The sequence below is a fragment of the Trachypithecus francoisi genome, unplaced genomic scaffold (assembly GCF_009764315.1).
Source record: "Trachypithecus francoisi isolate TF-2019V2 unplaced genomic scaffold, Tfra_2.0 Lachesis_group13, whole genome shotgun sequence".
NCBI lineage: Eukaryota > Metazoa > Chordata > Mammalia > Primates > Cercopithecidae > Trachypithecus > Trachypithecus francoisi.
This window is the reverse complement of record NW_022681458.1, coordinates 119,534,506-119,553,190: the sequence shown is the minus strand read 5'-3', so window position 1 is coordinate 119,553,190 and position 18,685 is coordinate 119,534,506. Positions and strand designations below refer to the sequence as shown.

The 18,685-nt window shown below is 49.0% G+C and overlaps 1 protein-coding gene across 3 annotated transcripts in view; it reads right to left on the bottom strand.

Annotated features, from left to right (window-relative positions):
- The window catches only part of MARCO (macrophage receptor with collagenous structure), a 60,066-nt gene that overhangs the window by 1,803 nt on the left and 39,578 nt on the right, over nucleotides 1-18,685 (bottom strand). The window contains exons 5-15 of one of the 3 annotated variants that reach the window (XM_033231736.1): nucleotides 18,549-18,656; nucleotides 18,424-18,468; nucleotides 15,470-15,514; nucleotides 15,058-15,165; nucleotides 11,131-11,229; nucleotides 10,979-11,014; nucleotides 10,388-10,486; nucleotides 10,232-10,294; nucleotides 2,222-2,266; nucleotides 997-1,095; nucleotides 396-440 (exon numbers count right to left, since the gene is read on the bottom strand). In XM_033231736.1, coding sequence (XP_033087627.1) covers nucleotides 396-440; nucleotides 997-1,095; nucleotides 2,222-2,266; nucleotides 10,232-10,294; nucleotides 10,388-10,486; nucleotides 10,979-11,014; nucleotides 11,131-11,229; nucleotides 15,058-15,165; nucleotides 15,470-15,514; nucleotides 18,424-18,468; nucleotides 18,549-18,656 — 792 coding nt within the window. Of the gene's footprint in view, nucleotides 1-395; nucleotides 441-996; nucleotides 1,102-2,221; nucleotides 2,267-10,231; nucleotides 10,295-10,387; nucleotides 10,487-10,978; nucleotides 11,015-11,130; nucleotides 11,230-15,057; nucleotides 15,166-15,469; nucleotides 15,515-18,423; nucleotides 18,469-18,548; nucleotides 18,657-18,685 lie in introns of all 3 variants that reach the window. The other 2 variants (XM_033231737.1, XM_033231738.1) reach the window with 2 other exon arrangements.

Below are 18,685 nucleotides of genomic sequence, written 5' to 3'. Positions count from 1 at the left end.
TTGTGGAGAGAAAAAAAAGAAAAGTTGAGAAAAGAGAAGGAAGGAAGGAAAGAATGGAGGGAAAGAAGGAGGGAGAGAGGGAAAGGAAGGAGGGAGGGAGAGGAAAGAAAGAAGGAAAAGGGGAGGAAGGGAGGGAGGGAGAGAGAAAAGGAAAGGAAGAAGGCGAAAGGGGGAAGGAAGGGAGAGAAGGAAGGAAGTGAGAGAGTGGCTGGGGGTGGGGAAACTGCTAACTGCTGCTGTGTGCCGTGGGCAGGCTCATTCACGGGACCAGACCCTCAGCTCTTCCCCAGAATGAGAAATTTATTTGAGAACCGTCTTTTCCCCCAACACACACAATTTTCAGGTTCAGAATTGACTTTAAATCACACATTAAAGAGAACATAAATAGTGATTACCTGTTTCACCTTTTTCTCCCTTTACTCCTCTCTCCCCAGAAGATCCTGTCATGAGGAGAAAACCCACACGGGTTGAAAGAAATCCAGGCAGGATGCCTTTGCCTGCATTTGCAGGAGTGGGGAGCGGGTGGAGGGGTGGGGGTGGTCAGACTCTCCCTGGGTCTCGCCTGTGGCCTGGCATTGTGGGTACGGGACGTCCTGTGGGTGTCAATGATTAAGCAGGAAGAAATGGGCCTGAGCTATAGCAAGAGGGGTTGAAGTTAGATTGGTGAGGGACGCTTGGTCTGGTCAGGGACATGGAGTGGGATGGGCTCATCTCCTTCATGCAAACCGTCTAGGGGTGTTGGGTCATGGGGCATGGCTCAAGTGCACATTCATACCCCTGCCTCTGATTCTAGAGCTGTGCCTAATCCACTGCTGTGTGCTCCATGCCTAGGACAGCCCCCAGCGCAAGACTTGTCAATTAAGGAAATAAACCTCTACCCTCCTGGGTTCTGAAAACCCCCAAAACTCTTAAAACAGGGCGTTTCCTGTTTTCAGGTACAGAACTGGCTGTAAAGCATAGTCCTAACAACCAAGGAATCAGATGCAGAGGCCTTACCTTTCATTCCCTGGTCTCCCTTCTGGCCAGCTGGTCCAGGGGCTCCCTTGGAGCCTGCCAGCCCCGGGCTCCCCTGTTCTCCCTTCACACCTGCAGGGCCTGGAAGGAGAGACATTGCCCTGGTCAGGTACCCTGCTTTGCCTTCCCAAGAGAGACCCAAGGGCCTTGCTGTTTAACAAAAGAGTTATCCTTAACTGCCAGACCTCCCCCATGGCTGGGCTATCTGAATGTTCAGCCTGTCTTTGGTCCATATGGCGGCTGCACTGGTCTCTCAACTCTTAGGGAAATGCTATTGAGAACAGGCAGGCTAAAATAGCTGGTGGTATTCCACAGATTGTTGGTCCTTCTGGAATTACATAATTACGTGGAAGTTCTAGCCACGCTGGGAGAATTTGCTAGAATGTTTCTAAGCCTCGATGTCTCCTTTAGTGAATTGAAATAGTAACAGAGGCCGGGTACAGTGGCTTACTCCTGTAATCCCACGCTTTGGGAGGCCAAGGTGGGAGGATGACTTGAGGTGGGGAGGCCAAGGCTGCAGTGAGCTGTCCTGGCACCACTGCACTCGGGCCTGGGTGACACAGATACTTTGTCTCTAAAAAAACTGGAAAAAAGCAAAACAAAACACAAAATGATAGTAGAATATTTAGCTTATGAGGAAGAAAAGTTGCTCAAGAAATGTGTCTGAAAAATTTCACTTTTGCACTCCCAGGGGCGGGGCTGTTGAGAGGCCTAGAAACACTCTGCAGCTGGTGCCAGCTCAGTACCCAACTGAACCCCAGGCTCTGGAGGTGAGGCTAAGAATAAGAAAGCCCAGAGACAGGCAGCGGGAGGCAGAGAGGAGAAGCTTGGGGGCCAAGACGAAGAGGCAAGTGGGCCACAGCTGAGGCGGGGAAGCAGCAGCCATGGATGGAGCAGAAGGGCGCAGCTCCATGGCGGCTGTACAGCCCGGAGCCTCCGCCTGCACCCCAGCTCTCCTGACATTTTTCCCCTTTGCCATCCTCAGCCTCTGCCCCACATGCTACACCCCTCAGGATGCTGAGTTCCTGTTATTCCCAGGTTTTGCAGTGGAGAAATCTGAGACTTGAGTGACAGAGCCCTGGAGTCTTAACCTCCACTTTGGAAGAAGGTCACCGCTGTGCGTTCAAAGTCAACAAGAACTGCCCTCTGAGTGGGCGGGCCTTCCCCATCATCACTCTGAGGGATGAAAATGCAGTCAGCCCTTTACCTGGAACTCCTGGTTCTCCTTTTCTTCCTTGCTGTCCTTGAAGTCCTAAGATCAAAACAAAAAAAGGAGGAGAGGAGATAATAAAACTTAGATATTAGACATTTTTAATCTTAGACAACCTCTACCTTTTGTCTGATTAATGCAGATGGAAAGATACATTGGTTCTCCACGATTGTTTAAAGACTCTTCAGCAGATCATAAAAAGAGACAGTCTGCAGATGAATGAGAACAGGTGTATTGGGGGTGAAACAGCAAGGTACTGGATGAAAGCCTGGGTCAGACAGACCCCAGATGCACCGCTGGCCTTTCCTGCCCACCAGTAACCTGACCTGGCATCTAAATCCAATCCCATTCCCTGCTGTTGCATTTATATTGGAAGAGAATTGGGAGATATCTCGTAAATAAAGTAATCTTTATTGCCAAAAGACTGTGGAGGGGGCTCAGTGGCCACCAGGAGCTTTGGGGGTCCTCACCCCTAGTAGATGCTCTACAAGTATTTGTTGGTTTATTTCACTGTGGCCCCCAGTGGCTAAAGATTCACGTGGCTAAAGGGTCTAATGTCCAGAAAATGGAAAAATAATAACCACAATCATTGGTGATTATCCTATTGTAGTTAATGTTAAAGTTGCCCCATTCTTCCTTCTTTCCGTCCATTCATCCTTTTTTTTCAGTAAAGTTTCATGGAAGACCCACTGTCCCCAGTGCCCTGCTGGGTCACTGTGAGATAATAATTTGTTCATTTAGCAAGATTATGTCCTCTTGATTCTAAGTGCCAATATTTATTTTATTTCAGAGAAATAGGACTCCTCAAAGCAGTTACACAAACTTGGGAAAATGCAAGCTCATTATTGACTATCAATAACAGTTACTAGAGGGTAACAAGGGGAATACCAACAATGAGTCATAAGTATCTGTGGCCCTGGCTAAGCAGGGAGCTCAGTCAACCTCTTTGCAGTTGCCTTGGGGAAGTTTCTGCCTGCCCTGCCCCGCCTCTCACTTCAATCCCTGGATTTTCCAAGCACCTGCAGTGTGCTGGTTAGTAGAGGGAGAGGCAAGAGGCTGGCAGGACTCTTCAGGGCCCCTTCTTGGAATAATGAGCAAGAGCAGTTGTGAATGCCCCTGAAATCCAGGGGCATTTCAGATCCCACCCCTAGTCTTGGCACTGCCTGGGGAGGAGGGCGGGAGAGCCAAGGGGCTGGCAGTTGCCGCTGCAGACCCAGGCAACAAGAGAAGCAGGAAGTGCCAGAAGATTCTGAGAGGGCAGGTACTTCTGTTCCTTGTGTTAGGGAAAGGGACAGAACTGCGGCTGGGATAGGTTTTTGTAAGAGCTGGAGGTGCTTAGAGGTAAGCCCCTGGCAGACAGGCCCTAGCTTACACCGGGCCATTTATGTACACACCTGTCCCTCTGAATAGAATGTCTCACCCCTTTGGTTCACCTGGAGAACTCACATTTAACTTGTAAACTCTGCAAAGATATCAGATGTCACCACCTGTGAAGCCTTCCCTCTCTCGCCCCAGACATGATATCCTTTCTCCCAAGGTATTAAAGCAAAGTGGTTCCACAGTCTGACAGCCTGGGCTTGAGCCCACTTCTGTCTTATACTGACTTTGTGACCTTGAGTCAGGTGTCCCTGCTCTGAGCCTCAGTTTCCTTCTCTGAGTCTCCTTGTTGCCTCCTGAGGCAGTTGTGAGGCTGAAATGAAATTGTGTGTGTCAAGTGCTGAGCCTCGTGTCTGGCCAGCGCTAAATAAATGATGTCACAGGACCCTGTGGATCCTGTGTCCCCTCTAGGTGGGGGAGCACCTCAGGTAGTGAGGTTGAGTCCACACATGAGCACCAGGATTGCTGCACAGCTAGCACCCAGCAAATATCTGCTATGGACTTGAAGGGCTGAGCTGAGATTGTCCAGGAGAAGCGACAGATGTTTCCCTTCTCCTTACCTGCATCTGAACAGCATATGTCAAGATGGGTTAGGAGAAAGATGACATTCTATATGTCTATGATGGTGATGAAGTAGGAAACGGTCCACATCACAGTGTCTTGGGGTCCCTGAACCCCGCCTCTAGGGACATGCTCTTAAGGTAGAGATTTCTGCAATATGGCACTCTCTGGGATGCAGATAGAAGGGGCCAAGAGTCTGGATGTGGACTGTTTCCTACTTCATCACCATAATAGACATATAGAATATGATCTTTCTCCCCACTAGTCTTGACATATGCTGTTGACATGCAGGTAAACAGAAGGAGCCTCAAAACACTGTGACCTCCCTTTATTGTGACCCCCCAAAGAGATGCACTGCTCCAACTGTCCTGTAAAGTAAACGCCCTCTAAAGACAGGAATCATAGGAAAGCCCCTGTTCACCAGGTTCATGGCCCCAAGCCTGACCCTCCCCCTTTGTTTCCCATACTCTCCCTTCCTAGCTCCTCACCTCCAGGGGACTCAGCATTTTCTGCTGCCTGCATTGTGCCAGGCACCATGCCAGGGGCTTCACGTGCATTGCCTTGTTTGATCTTTCTACCACCCTCCAAAGCAGTGTGATTTCCCTCCTTTACAGGGGAGAAAGTACACACTCAGAGATGCTAGGTGAGTTATCCAAGGTCACATAGGAGTGAATGGGGAAGTCAGGGCTGTCACCCAGGCCCAGCCTCCCACTGTTCCCTGATGGCACCTTTGTTCCACTAGTACTAGGCTCACCCCTCTCTGGAGTTTCACTTGGTCTATGCACTTGGTTCCCAAGACACCTCCAGCCTCTCTGGGGCCATTTCTTCCCCCTAAAAGAGGAGTAGTCAAACTAGAGTATACATCAGAATCATCTGGGTGCATCTTGTTAGTAAACAACTTGCTAGGGCCTACCCAGAGTCACTGATTCAGTGGGCCTGGAGTGGGAATCCAAGAATTCACATTACTAACAGGTTCCCTGGTGATGCTAATGCTGCGGGTCTCAGGACCACATTTTGAGTAGCACTGCCCTAAACAACTCTCACTCATTCTTGAGGGACCAGCTCACAGTCCACCTCCTACAAGCAGCCTTCCTTGTCTCTATAGGAACTCACAGCCCCTCTGACATCTGAACCCTCCCAGACCCACAGTTCATATGGCAGAGGTTGGACCTTGATGAAATGTCTTCTGATATGTGTTTAATGGGTACTGGAAATTAGCATTGAGGTTTGTGTGATTTCTCTCCAAGCCTCGCTGGACTCTAAGAGAACACTGGCTGAGTGGTTGTTCATGGACTAATCGATGGAGGAACCAGTAGTTACTTCACTATAAATCAAGGCAGCATCCTGATAGGATCAGCTCCTGCAGAGTAGAGGGAGAAATGGCCAAAAAATAGGTTCCAGAGCTGCTTGTTGTAAAACTACACTGGAGAGCAAATAAATGCTGGATTTTTCTTCTTAACCATAAGTAAGCTGGCTTTCCCCGAGTATCACAGCTTATCAAGCTGAGAGGACTCCAAATATTTACTTGCAAAGTATTTTTACAGAAAAAATTTTCCCCCAAGAAACGTGTGTTAAGTTAGAAAACACATGCCTTCCAGTTGTTTAGTGTTGAGCTGGTGTTCTGACTAAAGTCTTCAACTGTTCCTGCTCCTAGGGAAGCTGCCTATTTCAAACCTAGAGTGCTGTGAAACTGTCAGGGACCTGGTGTTTTTCTACACTGCTGCACGCCACTGAAAAGGAAACAGGATCAGCAAAGTCAAGTAGCTGAGCCTGTGGTCACCCAGCAGTCAGGGGTAAGTTCAAGTTGAGGCTCAGGTCTCCTGATTCTGAGTGAAATGGAGAAATTTCCAACACATTAAGAAAACTTTCCTTCCTTCCTTCCTTCCTTTCGTTCATTCGTTCTTTCTTTCTTTCTTTCTTTCTTTCTTTCTTTCTTTCTTTCTCTTTCTTCTTTCTTTCTTTCTTTCTTTCTCTTCTTTTCTTTCTTCTTCTTTCTTTCTTTCTTTCTTTCTTCTTTCTTTCTTTCTTCTTTCTTTCTTTCTTCTTAACAAGGTCTTACTCTGTTGCTCAGGCTAGAGTGCAGTGGTGCAATTATAGCTCGTTGCAGTCTCAAATTCTTTGGCTCAAGTGATCCTCCTCCTCCTCCTTCAGCCTCCTGAGTAACTGAGACTACAGGTACATGCCACCATGCCCAGCTAATTTTTTTGTATTTTGTAGAGAGGGGGCCATTGCTGTCTTGCCCAGGCTGGGGAAACCTTCCTAAATACCATGCCAACTTGGAGGCTAGGTGCTACTAGCAAATTTAGGACTGAGCGAATAACTGACAAATTGGCCTTGTGGTAAGAAGTGACATGAAGGATAAGGGACTCAAAATTGGGGTATGTGTAGAGTTCTGCAGAGCTCTCTAAGAAACTTAGAGAAAAATGAGGAAGAGTTTTATAAATGACAATTTAGTGATTTGACTTAGTAGAATTTAATAAATTATTGGACTCTCTCAGCACTTAGATATGAGGAATAGAATTAACTGAGAAATTATACCTTCAAATGCAGATGAGAAACATCTTCAAATACAGATGAGAAAATGGATTTTGAGTTATTTGCACCTCGGTTTTGCCCGAAGAGGAAAATAAAAGGGCATGGAAAATTCACACTGTTATAGTTTATACATAAAGGCCATTGAGATAAATAATTTCCAATCAGATTGATGTTTTGGAGTTTAAATGTTTTGGCTGCTTCTAATGTTATTTCATGAGGTGGAAACAGTAAAAAGAGAAATGTCATGATTACAAGCTGAAATGGAGTCCTTCTTTGTTTCTAAACAAATATTATTTCAAAATAGCTAAGATATGTAGAGCTAAAATTGGATTATTCTTCTGCAATCTTTGAAAGTGAAAAGTTAGAAATACTAAGTGATGGAGACTGGACAGGGTCTGTTTCTAGCAGGTAAAAAAAAGTGACCCTGAGAGAAGGTTCTGCATGCCTTGCTTGATAAAATGTGGAGGTTATCTTCCCACCAGAATGGAAGGAATTTCCTCTTTGTCTTGTTTAATATGAGCTGGCTCCTCTCTCTCAAGAGGTACAAACAAGAGGAAGCATTTCACCTGAATAGGGTAGAGTGTGGTCAGTGGCTGTGGGGGAGATAGAAAGGCTTGGTGACCAAGCCAGGATTTACCCATTTACGGAGGAGTGGAAGGTGTGGCTGGGGTGGAGACAGGGTGAAGGTAACTGATTTCTCTCAAATCATACACTCTACATTCTTCCTTGAAACCGAATCTGGAAAAGCACAACTATGGAATCAGACTTTGGGATTCACTTCTGAATTCAGTTCATGCTCCCTGTGATACTGTGAGCAAAGGGTTTACTCTCTCTGAGCCTTTGCTTCCTACGTTGTAAAGTAGAATGGTAAGTTCAGTGTGATCATGGGGGTCAAGGCCCAGACACAGTGCCTGGCCCAGAGGCACTGATAATAATGAACAGACCACTCATCTTTTTAAAATAATTAATGCACAGTAATGAAACCTAGCTGTCACCTAGGTCAAGTCAACACACAGCAATTTTTCTGTTTCCATTTAAAGTGGCTAGATATTCTCTTGAGAGATTAATGATTTTATTTACAAAATGGGAAATACGTCAGATTGGAAACCTGGTTGATAGATCAAAACTGGCCAAGCACTGCAGTGGCTTTAGTTTGGGGAATACCGACATCCTGACATTGACAAGTATACACTGTCCTCCATAATGGGGAGATTGGGCTCCCACTCTCCGCCTGCCCCCTCCTTCTCCCACTTCAGAAATTGTCAAATGTAATCTCTCCAGAAGTTTATTAGCCTGTGACTCCAGGATGATCTACAGACCCAGCTAGATTAGTCAGATTATGGTCCTATTGGAATTCCCCTCTGAGATGTGTATGTGGACTGTCAGCTACTTAATCAAGGCAAACATTTGGACTGGGTGGGCAACTTGTACAGTTTTAGATAAACAGTAATTATCACAAGCCCCAACTTGAAATGCAATTCCTCATGTTTACTTGGTCAGCCAGGGGTAACCCCTAGAATTTGCTGGCTGGTACTCACTACTAGGCCTAATTATTGGAGAACTCCATAAGAGTGCTCAACAGATATACAAGGTCTCAATGATGATGAAATTAAAACGATCCCCAAGCTATGGGCCAAAAGTCTTTTGCTAAAATAGGTGTGGGGTCCTGGGTACGTAACTAAGAACTGTGATAGGGCCTGAGAGCTTCATGTTTCCTCCCAGGAATGGAACAAGCTGTGACCTTCTGCTCTGATCCTTTCTGAACTGGGATGAAGGGAGGAGGTGTCACTCATCAGCACGCCCTGATGGTGGGGCTGGGGAGGAAGACCTCATGATAGATTGTACTAATAAGACCCCAAGCTTTGTCTTGTATGGGCCTAGATTTGAGCCTGGCTGTATCTCTTAATGGCTGTTTGACTGTAAAGTTGCGCTACGGAGAGTGCTTGTCCCACTGGGTGTCAAGAAGATGCTCATTAGCAGGAGCTGCTTTTGTTCTGCAAATCGCAAAGGGCAGGGCAGGATTCCCTACCCTCAGACTGTGGGAGACCCAGGCTTGGGGCTTGGAGGGTGATCACAGTGCTCCTGTGGGTAAAATCATGTTTTACCTCCGATACTCTTAGTTAGTCAAGAAACATTAGTCTGGCAGTCGGGGTGGGGACAGAGGGTGGCTACCATTTACAACCGAGAGATTAAAGCAATCATCTCCATGAAACCACACAGAAGTTTCAGGGGCAAGAGAGCCTCAGGTCTCAGAGTCAGATGGACTCTGAGACCGGGGACCAGCGAAGATGGAAATATCAGATCAGAATGGACAGTGAACAAGCCAGGACGTCTGACAACCATACCCAGATGGAAACTTTCCCATGGTGAGACCTTGCTGGTGGCCTTCAGGTGGCATCCACATGGGATCAGATAGCAGGGATCCTCCCATATCGACACACCATCCATAAAAAACACAACTGCTGTGGGACTAGACAGAGAGGGTGTAAAAGCTGCCCTTGCCATGGCTCCCGACAGCTTTCAAAAAAACCCAAAAGTTCAGGCCCAGGGTCCAAGGTTTGCCAGGAGGTGGTGATGAATGAATCAATCAATGGATTAGAACCGTGGAGGACCAGGTCCCAGTGTGAGTCTCTAGCACAGCACAGGGGGTGAGGGCATCCAGGTTGTCCGACACAAGCATGACCTTCTTCTCGGGCAGAGGACGGGGTGGAGGCAGACTGTCTACAGATGTCCTTGGCAGACATGCAGCTTTACATCATAACCCTGCCTTCCCCATAGCCCCTCCTGCCTGCTCCTGGCTTTCCAATGTATGCAACGGTTCTCCATAGAAATACCCAATCAGAGTGTGCCCACACCATCTGGCAACAGTCTCTGTGTTCACTGCAATACCCTGCATGTCTGAGGGCAGAAAGGGCATTGTGATAGTAGTTTGGACTTTCTAGACCAAGTGAGCACACTGCGACTGGACCAAACTGGCTTATAAAGTAGACTATATTGGTACAATGGTTTACAACCTAGACTAAATAGACATGATGGTATATAACCTAGATTTGGTTGGCATTATGGTATAAACTCATCTTTGTGAGTTAGGCTAGTGTGGGTCAGTGCTCCCAGGCTGCTCCCTTAGGAAAATGTGGAAGAAGAGTTTTCTGGATCCTCCAGCCTGAATCCAGACTCCTGGACTCCTCGTGGGGGTCCCAATGAAGGGTCAGCAGGAGAGAGCAGAAACATACAGCTGGGAGGCAGACCAGGGAGATGCTATGGGCAAGGTGCTTTGCTCTCCTCCCTGATGTTGGAGGTTTGGTCATGGCATTCAAGGCCTTTCATGAGCCACGAGAAGAGAAAGAACAGCTCTAGGCCCTTGGGCTTAAGTGGTCCTGGCAGGGGCAACTGCCGTCCATAACCAGGAACCTCAGAGGCCAAGGCACAGAAGACCCTCTGCCTCCTCCGTGGGCCTAACAGGAGGCAGTGTTTCTCCCTATCCATCCTGCCACCCAGCAAGCCCACCTACTCACCCACCGCAGCCTCTGTTACCTGTGTCCCCTTTGCTTCCTTTCAGGCCCGCGGCTCCTGGACTCCCGGGGCTCCCTGGAAGTCCTGGACAACAGACACCACAGAGGGCATAAGGGCTGGACTAGGCAGGTTTTCACACATCACTCTCTGTGCTCGCCACGGGACCCAGGATCTCACCTGTTAGCCCACGGGAGCCAGCACTGCCAGGCTCGCCCTTGGCACCTGGCTGTCCCACTGCACCAGGAGGGCCTGGAACACCCTGTGGTCCAGGTTGTCCTGAAAGGAAAGTAGTGACTGCCAGGCTGTGGTGGTTGGCAGAGGGCCCAGCTGCCCCAACCCCTGGTGCTTCTGTTCTCAGCAGTGAGACATGTACCTCTTAACACCTTAAAGTCCTCTTGGCAGATTTAACACCTCTCTTTAGAAGCCATGAGCTAGCCCTCTTAGTAGTAGGAAAATTATTCTCAGCAACTTACTGATCTTTTCCATCTGCAGGGTTTGGGACTTATGGACTTACTAGGAGCTCTGGGTGTGACTGTCTAACTCCATGCCATGGGTGGCAAAGTGGGGTGAAGTCTAGAAAGAAACATCAGCGAGGCCTGCCTCCCGCTGGCTGCTCTGTTCCTGTTAGTCAGGGCCAGGTTTTCAAGAAACCCCAGGTGCTCTGGGTGAACACTACAATGAAGCAAAAGATGTGGAGCCAGGTCCCCAGCTTCACTCTGCCAGGGACAGTGGTAGCTGGGATGACGCCAAGATTCCTGTAGTTCTTACCTGGATCTCCTTTAGCTCCAGGAAAACCAGCCAAACCTAAGATGAAAAAGAGCTTTTAGGAATTTTTTTTCTCCCTTTGGCTCAGCCAGCCAGAAAAAAAAAAAAAAAAGAAATACCTACAGGTCAATGGATGTGACCACGTGCTCTCTTACCTGGTGAGCCTGGCCTCCCGGAGTCACCTTTACTCCCGTGGGCTCCAGGAGGCCCCATGACCCCTGCATCTCCTTTCATGCCCTTGTCGCCTTTGCTTCCTGAAAAACCAAAAAGTCTCAGTTAGCTGTGGGAGGAACGCCAATCAGGCCACCATGTCCTCCTCCGACACTTCCCATTCCACTGAAATCCCGAATCCTAAACTCCTTGGGCTCCTACTTGGTGCCCACGAGTGGAAGATATGACCACTGCTCCCAAGGAGCGCACCACTTTGCCCCAGAGACAAGGAAGAAACTCATGAAAATCTGGTGAGGTGACCTGGTATGGCTGACAGTCAACAGAAAACCCTGGTCCCCTTGGGAGGGACAATAGCCCAGGCTCGACCAGCACTGTCTGGCTCATTTTAGTGTCTGCATTTTGGCAATTATTTGAATTCACTTCAAAAATTGAAACCTGAGTATTCCAAAAAGCAGATCCCAAATGCTGAGAATAGCAACTTTGAGGCATCAATAGACAGAAAAACATTGCAACAGCTCATATTCCTGCCAGCACTTCAGACATGGGCTTTCCTGGTACCCAAGATTTCAAATTTTCCACTTATCATCAGAATTCAGAGCTCATCCTAGGCTGTCCCCTTCTGAGTCCTCTGTCGCTCCCTCCTCTCTTGCTAGTGCCTGGTGCATATCAATTGACAGAGGCTCCTCACCGGGGTAGGGCTCTGCGACTTCTTTTGTTTAGAGGTGGACTGCCTGGACCTTGCCAGCCACTCAATGCAGGATACTACTGGTAGGCTGCCAAAGTCCCACCATCAGCTGGGTGTCTGTGCTCAACTCCACTCCCCTGGGGTTGGGGAGAGTGGGCAAAGGTCTAAAGAGGAACATCTCACTTCAACACAACCTTTTAGGCTTTCAAAAAGGCTTATTGGGAGGCAATTTTGTTAAAAGGCATTTATTGCTCCATTCTGTGATTTTGATAATTCTGAAGCCGGGGAGGACTCAGGCATGACACCAGCTTTCTCTCCAGTGACTTAGAAAAGGGGGCAGAGAGCTCTGAAGAGGTGAGGAAGAAGGGAGAGCCCTGGGTCTTGGCATTGAGTGCTGTGAATTCACGAGTTGTGAGGCTCATGAATCAGACCCCTTGAGATGGCTGAATACTTGAAGGGTGGCTGCTCCTTGAGGAAGACAAAGCAATCCTAAGGAACTTGGTTGTGACTGAGCCGTCCTATAACAGCTGGAGGGGCAAAAAGCAGAGAAGGCTGTTCTTGGCCATTCAGAGTGTCCACTCTAGAGAAGGGGCCAACGGCACCTGTTAGAAAGCACTGAGAACTGTTTCCCTGGAGGAATCTGTTGGTGCCTTTTTTGCTGTGGGCCAGGACCATCAAGTTACAGCATTGCTGGGCCACATGAGGTTTCTTCAGAATGGTCTGGGCCTGCATCTGCATTGCTATAACTTCCACTCCCCAGCAAAGGGGATGGCTTTGGGAAGAGGGCAGTATCACATCAGTCAGAGGACCACACTCTGGCTCTAGCCAAGGTAGCACAGCTGCCTCTGACTTCAGAACTTTCCAACTGTAGCTAAGTAGTATGGTGAGGAAAATAGGCTTGTCCCCTGGGACTTCAAGTTGGTGGCTTATCTGTCTACTAGCAGGAAGAGAATAGGTAAAATCTCAGCACTATTGGGGTCAGGTCTCCCTTGGTTTGCGCAGCCCAGCCACTGGCAGTAGTTTGAGCAAGCCATGGGTAAGAGAGATCTCATGATCTTGGGAAATGAAATTTGGGAAGAGGAGGAGTGGGCCAGAGTCCTGATTTTTGAAGAACTCAAACTGCTGCCTTTCTCTTCACTGACCACAGCGTTTCCAGGCCTGAGTCTTGGTGTGGATTCTATGCTTGCCTCTGTGACAGTGTGGTTGGGAAGCAGCATAACTCAGACTCAGTGGGCAAAGACCTAGCTGTGGCCCCTTCTCTGGGGCTGGTGGGACCACTTTGAGAAAGTCTGGGTTTCCCTTTCCCATCTATAGAGAGAAGTATGTTGTTCCAGCTTTGGAAGGATCCTCAGAGGTCAACTGCCCAACCATCTTCCTGTGCCAGTATCCCCCATCAGCCCAGCCTAGGAGAATTCTGCAGCCCCTCCTCCCATCCCAGCAGTCAGCTTCCCGCTAAGACCAATGCCCACCCAGTTCATCAGGTTCTGAATCATTCTTCCTCCCTTGCCTTAGCACAGTTGGTCCTCCTGAAACCTTAGTCCATTGGTTCCTTGGTCCTTATTCTTCTGCTGGGCACCACCCTGGGCAAGACCATTTTCTTTCCCACAAATGCCCTTTGAATATTTGAGGATGGTTAACACATCCCTGCTAAGGGCTGTCATCTTGAGGGCAAGCCTTCCCAGTTTTTTGTAAGGAATTCCCATGTGCCAGGTACAGTGGTACACATCTCATATGTCTTATATTCCTGCAGTAATTCATCCTCATTAAAGGTTTGTATTATTATTAGTCCCCTTTTCTAGGTGAGTAAATTGAGGCTAAGAGAGGTTAAGTCATTTGCCCAAGGTCACACAGTTAGTGAGCCGTATCAGAACCCAGGTCTGCCTGATCTTGAAACTGAAGTCCTTCCCTTTCTACCTTATGGGATAACTACTACTACTGCTACTACTACTACTACTGCTACTACTACTACTATTACTACTACTACTACTACTATTACTATTACTAGCTATCACGTATTTGATGCCTATTACTAGTTATCAGATATTTAATGCCTATCATGTGGCAGACAGTTTGAAGGCATGGTCTCTAACCCTTATTACTGTCTTGTAAAATACGTCTAATTTAATTATTATTTTAATTTAATTACCATTCTTTTCTTTCTTTTTTTTTTTTTTTTTTTTGAGACAGAGTCTCGCTCTGTCGCCCAGGCTGTAGTGCTGTGGCCGGATCTCAGCTCACTGCAAGCTCCGCCTCCCAGGTTTACACCATTCTCCTGGCTCAGCCTCCTGAGTAGCTGGGACTACAGGCGCCCGCCACCGCACCCGGCTAGTTTTTTTGTATTTTTTAGTAGAGACGGGGTTTCACCATGTAAGCCAGGATGGTCTCGATCTCCCGACCTCGTGATCCGCCCGTCTCGGCCTCCCAAAGTGCTGGGATTACAGGTGTGAGCCACCGCGCCGGCCTAATTTAATTACCATTCTTTTCTAAAATGAGAACATTAAAGCTCAGAAGGGTGAAGTATTGCCTTAGTCACACAGGTGACCAGGTGCAGAGGAGGGATGGGAACCAAGCCCACCTGGCCCCACAATCCTCACTATCTGCCATTCACTGCAGAGCCTCCCCGATGGCTGCAGGAGGCTGAGAGGTGGAGAGCGTGGCCTGCTCAGTCAAGTCCAGAGCCCCTAAGCCAGTGTTTCTCCGAGTTTGGTGCCCAGACCTTCAAGGTCAAAACCGTCCAGAGCATTTGAAACAGACCCTCGAGCCCTCCCTGCATTTTAAGCAAGCACCCAAACAGCTCTTATCATATTGGCCCATGGCTTGAGGAACACTGTTCTAGAGATAGCACCCTCAGTCAGTGGGGGATTCTGGCTGCCTGGGGTCTCCCTCCTGGAATCAACCCTCTTGCCCTTGCCGCCAGTCAGTCTGCCCCGCTTCCCGAGGCCCAGTGCAGGCCCACCCTCCTCATCCCCTCGGCTTCCTCTCTGAGCTCGTAGCACTGCCTGTGCCCCGACTTGCCATAGTCATGCCTGGAATGACATTGTTCTCCCTCTCACATTGCATCTCTTTGCTCACTCGGGAAGAAGAGACCACGTGTGGTGCTCCAGAGGTTCCCATAGACAGAGCACTGCCCTGCCCTCGGCACTGAATAGACCCAATGGGACAGAGGTCAGGCCCCAGTTCCCTCAGGCCTCCTGACAAGCACCAACACCCCCAATACGGCCCTCACCTGGGAGGCCCAGGTCTCCTTTGTCTCCCTTAGTTCCAGTTTCCCCTTTTGGGCCAATGAGACCCCCATCTCCTTTGCTGCCCTTCTCTCCTTGGGGTCCTGGAGTGCCTGCAAAGAGAACGGCTGGTGAGGTGGGCTCCCACTATCCTTTTGGGGACAGGCTACTAGAGGCAAAGGGGCAGGAAGCGTTTGGGAGAGAAGGGAATGGGACCCCCGGATTTCTTTTGGGGGATGTGCTAGCTCATTTCTTGGGTGGTCTTGAAGAGGTGTGGCAAGACTCAAGAGAAGAGGACTGTAGGGCGGGCGGTAACCTTCTGGGGCTGGGGTGGGGCTGTGGAGAGAGGTCAGGGAGAACTGCCTCAGTGCCTCAGGCAAGGCATCATTTGTCCCTAGCAGAGCAAGCACAAGTTACCAGTGGCTCCTTGCTTCCCTGGAGCACCCTGAGGTCCTTGGAGGCCTGTGAGGAAGGGAAAAAGAGCTCAGTTGCTGTGACCTGAGACTGTCTAAAATGTCTTTAATTAGCTGACATTCTAGATCCGCTTAGTTGGGCAAGGTGCCCAGAAGGAGATCTCTCTCTTTCTCTCTCTCTCTTGCTCTCTCGCTCTCTCTTTCTCTCTCTCACACACACACACGATTGCACAAACACAAACAGCAGAGTCCCTGGCAGTTCCAGGCAGCGTTTGCTCTTGCTATGGTTTGAAAGCGTCCCTCAAAAGTTCGTGTATTGGCAGACTGGTCCTCAATGCAACAGGTCCTAGTGGGAAGGTGTTTGGGTCATAGAGGCAGATCCCTTATGAAGACATTAATCCCATCTGGCAAGATGGAGTGAGTTCTCATTCTTGTGGGACTGGATTAGTTACCAAGAGAGCTAGTTCCATTTCTCCACCACGTTTTGACTCAACACAAGGCCCCCACCAGAAGCTGCCAGAGGGAGCTTCTCAATCTTGAACTTCCCAGCCTGCAGAATCATGAGCGTCTATCCTGTGTGAATTACCCAGTCTCAGGTATTCTGTAATAGCGACACAAAACAAGCTAAGACAGCTCTCTTCCCAAAGGTCCGGAACAGCACCTGGGAATATGTCCTGCATGGCAGTGCAGGAAAGGCTTTAGAGTCAGGCAAGTGTGTTTGAATTGTAGCTCTGTCACTCCCCAAACTGGATGACCCTGGAAAAGACACTTAAGTATTCTGCACCTCAATTTTCTCATCTGTAAAATGGGGCTGGTAATGACTACCTGGTCTTCAGCAGATGCATAATTAGTGCTCTAAGACAAAAATGGAATTGAGAATGGTGATTCCCACCCATGTGGCCCAGGTATCCAAGGCTAGCATGTGGAGTACAGACTGGAGGTGCTGGGTGTTCCTGGGGCTGGTGCAGGGGCAGGGAGGGATCTGTTGGGGAGAGAAACGGTAAGAGTATGAGGGCAAATTGAGGGATCCAGGAGGCAAAGTGGAAAACAATGGGAATGAGAGGAGTGAGAGGAGGCAGGTGTATATAGAGAGTCTCTTAGTGAGTTGCTGAATTACAAAAGCTTTTCCTGAGAACACCAGTGGGGCCCAAGCAGAAGGTGCAGATGGGCTCTGGACTCCACACTCTCTATGGAAGCACAACAGCCTGCTTTGTGGATCTGTTTCAGTATGTGGGTTCCAGAGGATTTGGGCTGAAGAAGGGGTTGCCTGGTTTTAGTGCTAGTGATTGCACAGTCCTGCTCTGATCCCTCTGTCAGGGCTGTGTGATGTGCCTGCCTATCAGAGTCCTAAAGAGAAGGGGAGGCTCCAACTCTATTCCTTCTTGAAGTAAATGACTGAGCTCCTCAGGCTTCTGGCTTTTCCTTCAAGTCAGCCTCAGTGGCTCCACTCTGGTGAGTTTCAGGCACCTAGCCTGAGTCCCTCTCTCTCAGAGGAAAGAGGATGGAGGGAGACCCAGTCCCCTCTGAGTGAGCTTGCTCTGCTCAAGCCCCCACAGGCTGAGTGTGAGTGTGTATGCATGGAGGGTGTGAATGTCTGCAAATGTGTGTGAGCATATGCATATGTGCCCAAGTGTGATTGTACTTGTGCAAGTGTAAGAATGCAAATATGCACAGGGATGTGTGCTCAGACACGGGTGTGCATGAGTATATGTGTGTGTATGAGTGCATGTGTGTGCATGAGTATATGCGTGTATGTGAGTGTATATATGTGCATGAGTATATGGGTGTATGTGAGTGCATGTGTGTGCATGAGTGTGATTATGTTTGTGCGTGAGTGTGAGAATGCGAGTATGTGCACAGATGTGCCCTCAGACATGAGTGTGAGTATGTGTGGTGTGAATGTATGTGCACACCTCTGACTGCACCATAAACCTTCCTTCTTATGGTCTGCCTATCCTCCCCCCTTAAGCCCTCCTCAGAAAACCCCCTGCTGGACACAGATCAATAGGCTCTTTGGGGACCCTTCTATTAAATTCCTTCCCAAAATCAATTTCTGGAGGATTCTCCCTTCTAAAAAGTTTCCTTTCTTGTAACTGGTGGTGTTTTCTTTCTGCCTCAGCAGCCTGGCAGCTTAGAGCCCTGCTTTGTTTACTCCCAACTCCCTTGTAAATCCTCTCGTCTGCCCTTTGTCTAGCAAAGGTCTTAATGTCTTTGCATCTTCACATCCCAGCAGCCTGGACCCCTTGGGGAATTTGTAAGACGGAGGTTCTGAATGAAGGGTGGATGGGAGCAGAGTGGAATGGAAAACCAATGTTTGGGTTTGTCCCTGGGGAGGGACAGCTCTGGGTCCCCCATTCTCTGACTGGGCCCCGTGAACCCAATTATATTAATAAGATGGCTGGGCAGAATTAGGCAACAGTTTAAAAAAATGGAAACTAATATTTTCCCAGGAGCAATCATGAGCTTTGGGTCATTGTCTCTAATCACCCCTGCCCCTGGCAGCCCTCTGCAGCCCTCTCTTCCCCAATCACAGAAAAAGAAACTGAGGCTCAGTTTCTTTGGGAACATCAGGAAACATTCCCAAGGGCACAGAGCTAGTCCAAAGTGGAGGTGCATGTGCCTGAAAACAGAGTTCCTGTTGGACCAAGGAGGCCAACTTTCCGAAATGGCACTGGCAGACTTACATTCTCACACAGAGGAGCGGGTAGGAGTCACACCCACCAGCCCCACCCAGGATGAAGGCCATCTAGCCATACCTGCCCCTGAGGGCCCTACTCTGGCCACCAGAAAGGGTGCTTCCCAGCCTCTCAGCCCCTCTGGGGTCTCCCACCAGACCTCCCTTCACCTACAGACCCCTCAGAGGTCCAGACTCTAGAGTGGGGCTGAGTCTGCAACCCGCGGCAGTCATTCTAAGAAGCTTGCTGTGTATTTCTGGGCACACACCTGGCACCTACTCACCCGCCTCTCCCTTGACTCCCGGTGGGCCCTGGGGTCCCGGTGGGCCTGGAAGGGAAAGGGAATTCAGAGTGAAGCCAAAGAAGGAGGAGGAAAACGATTAAGGGTCAACAGGAAAAGACCTGTACCTGTTGCTCCATCTTGTCCCGCAGCCCCCTTGGCTCCCTTCTCAGCAGGTGGCCCCGGTGGGCCAGGGGCACCAGGCATGCCCATGGCCCCCTTGTGACCTTGAAGACCTGAGGAAGAGAAGCAGAGACACTAATGA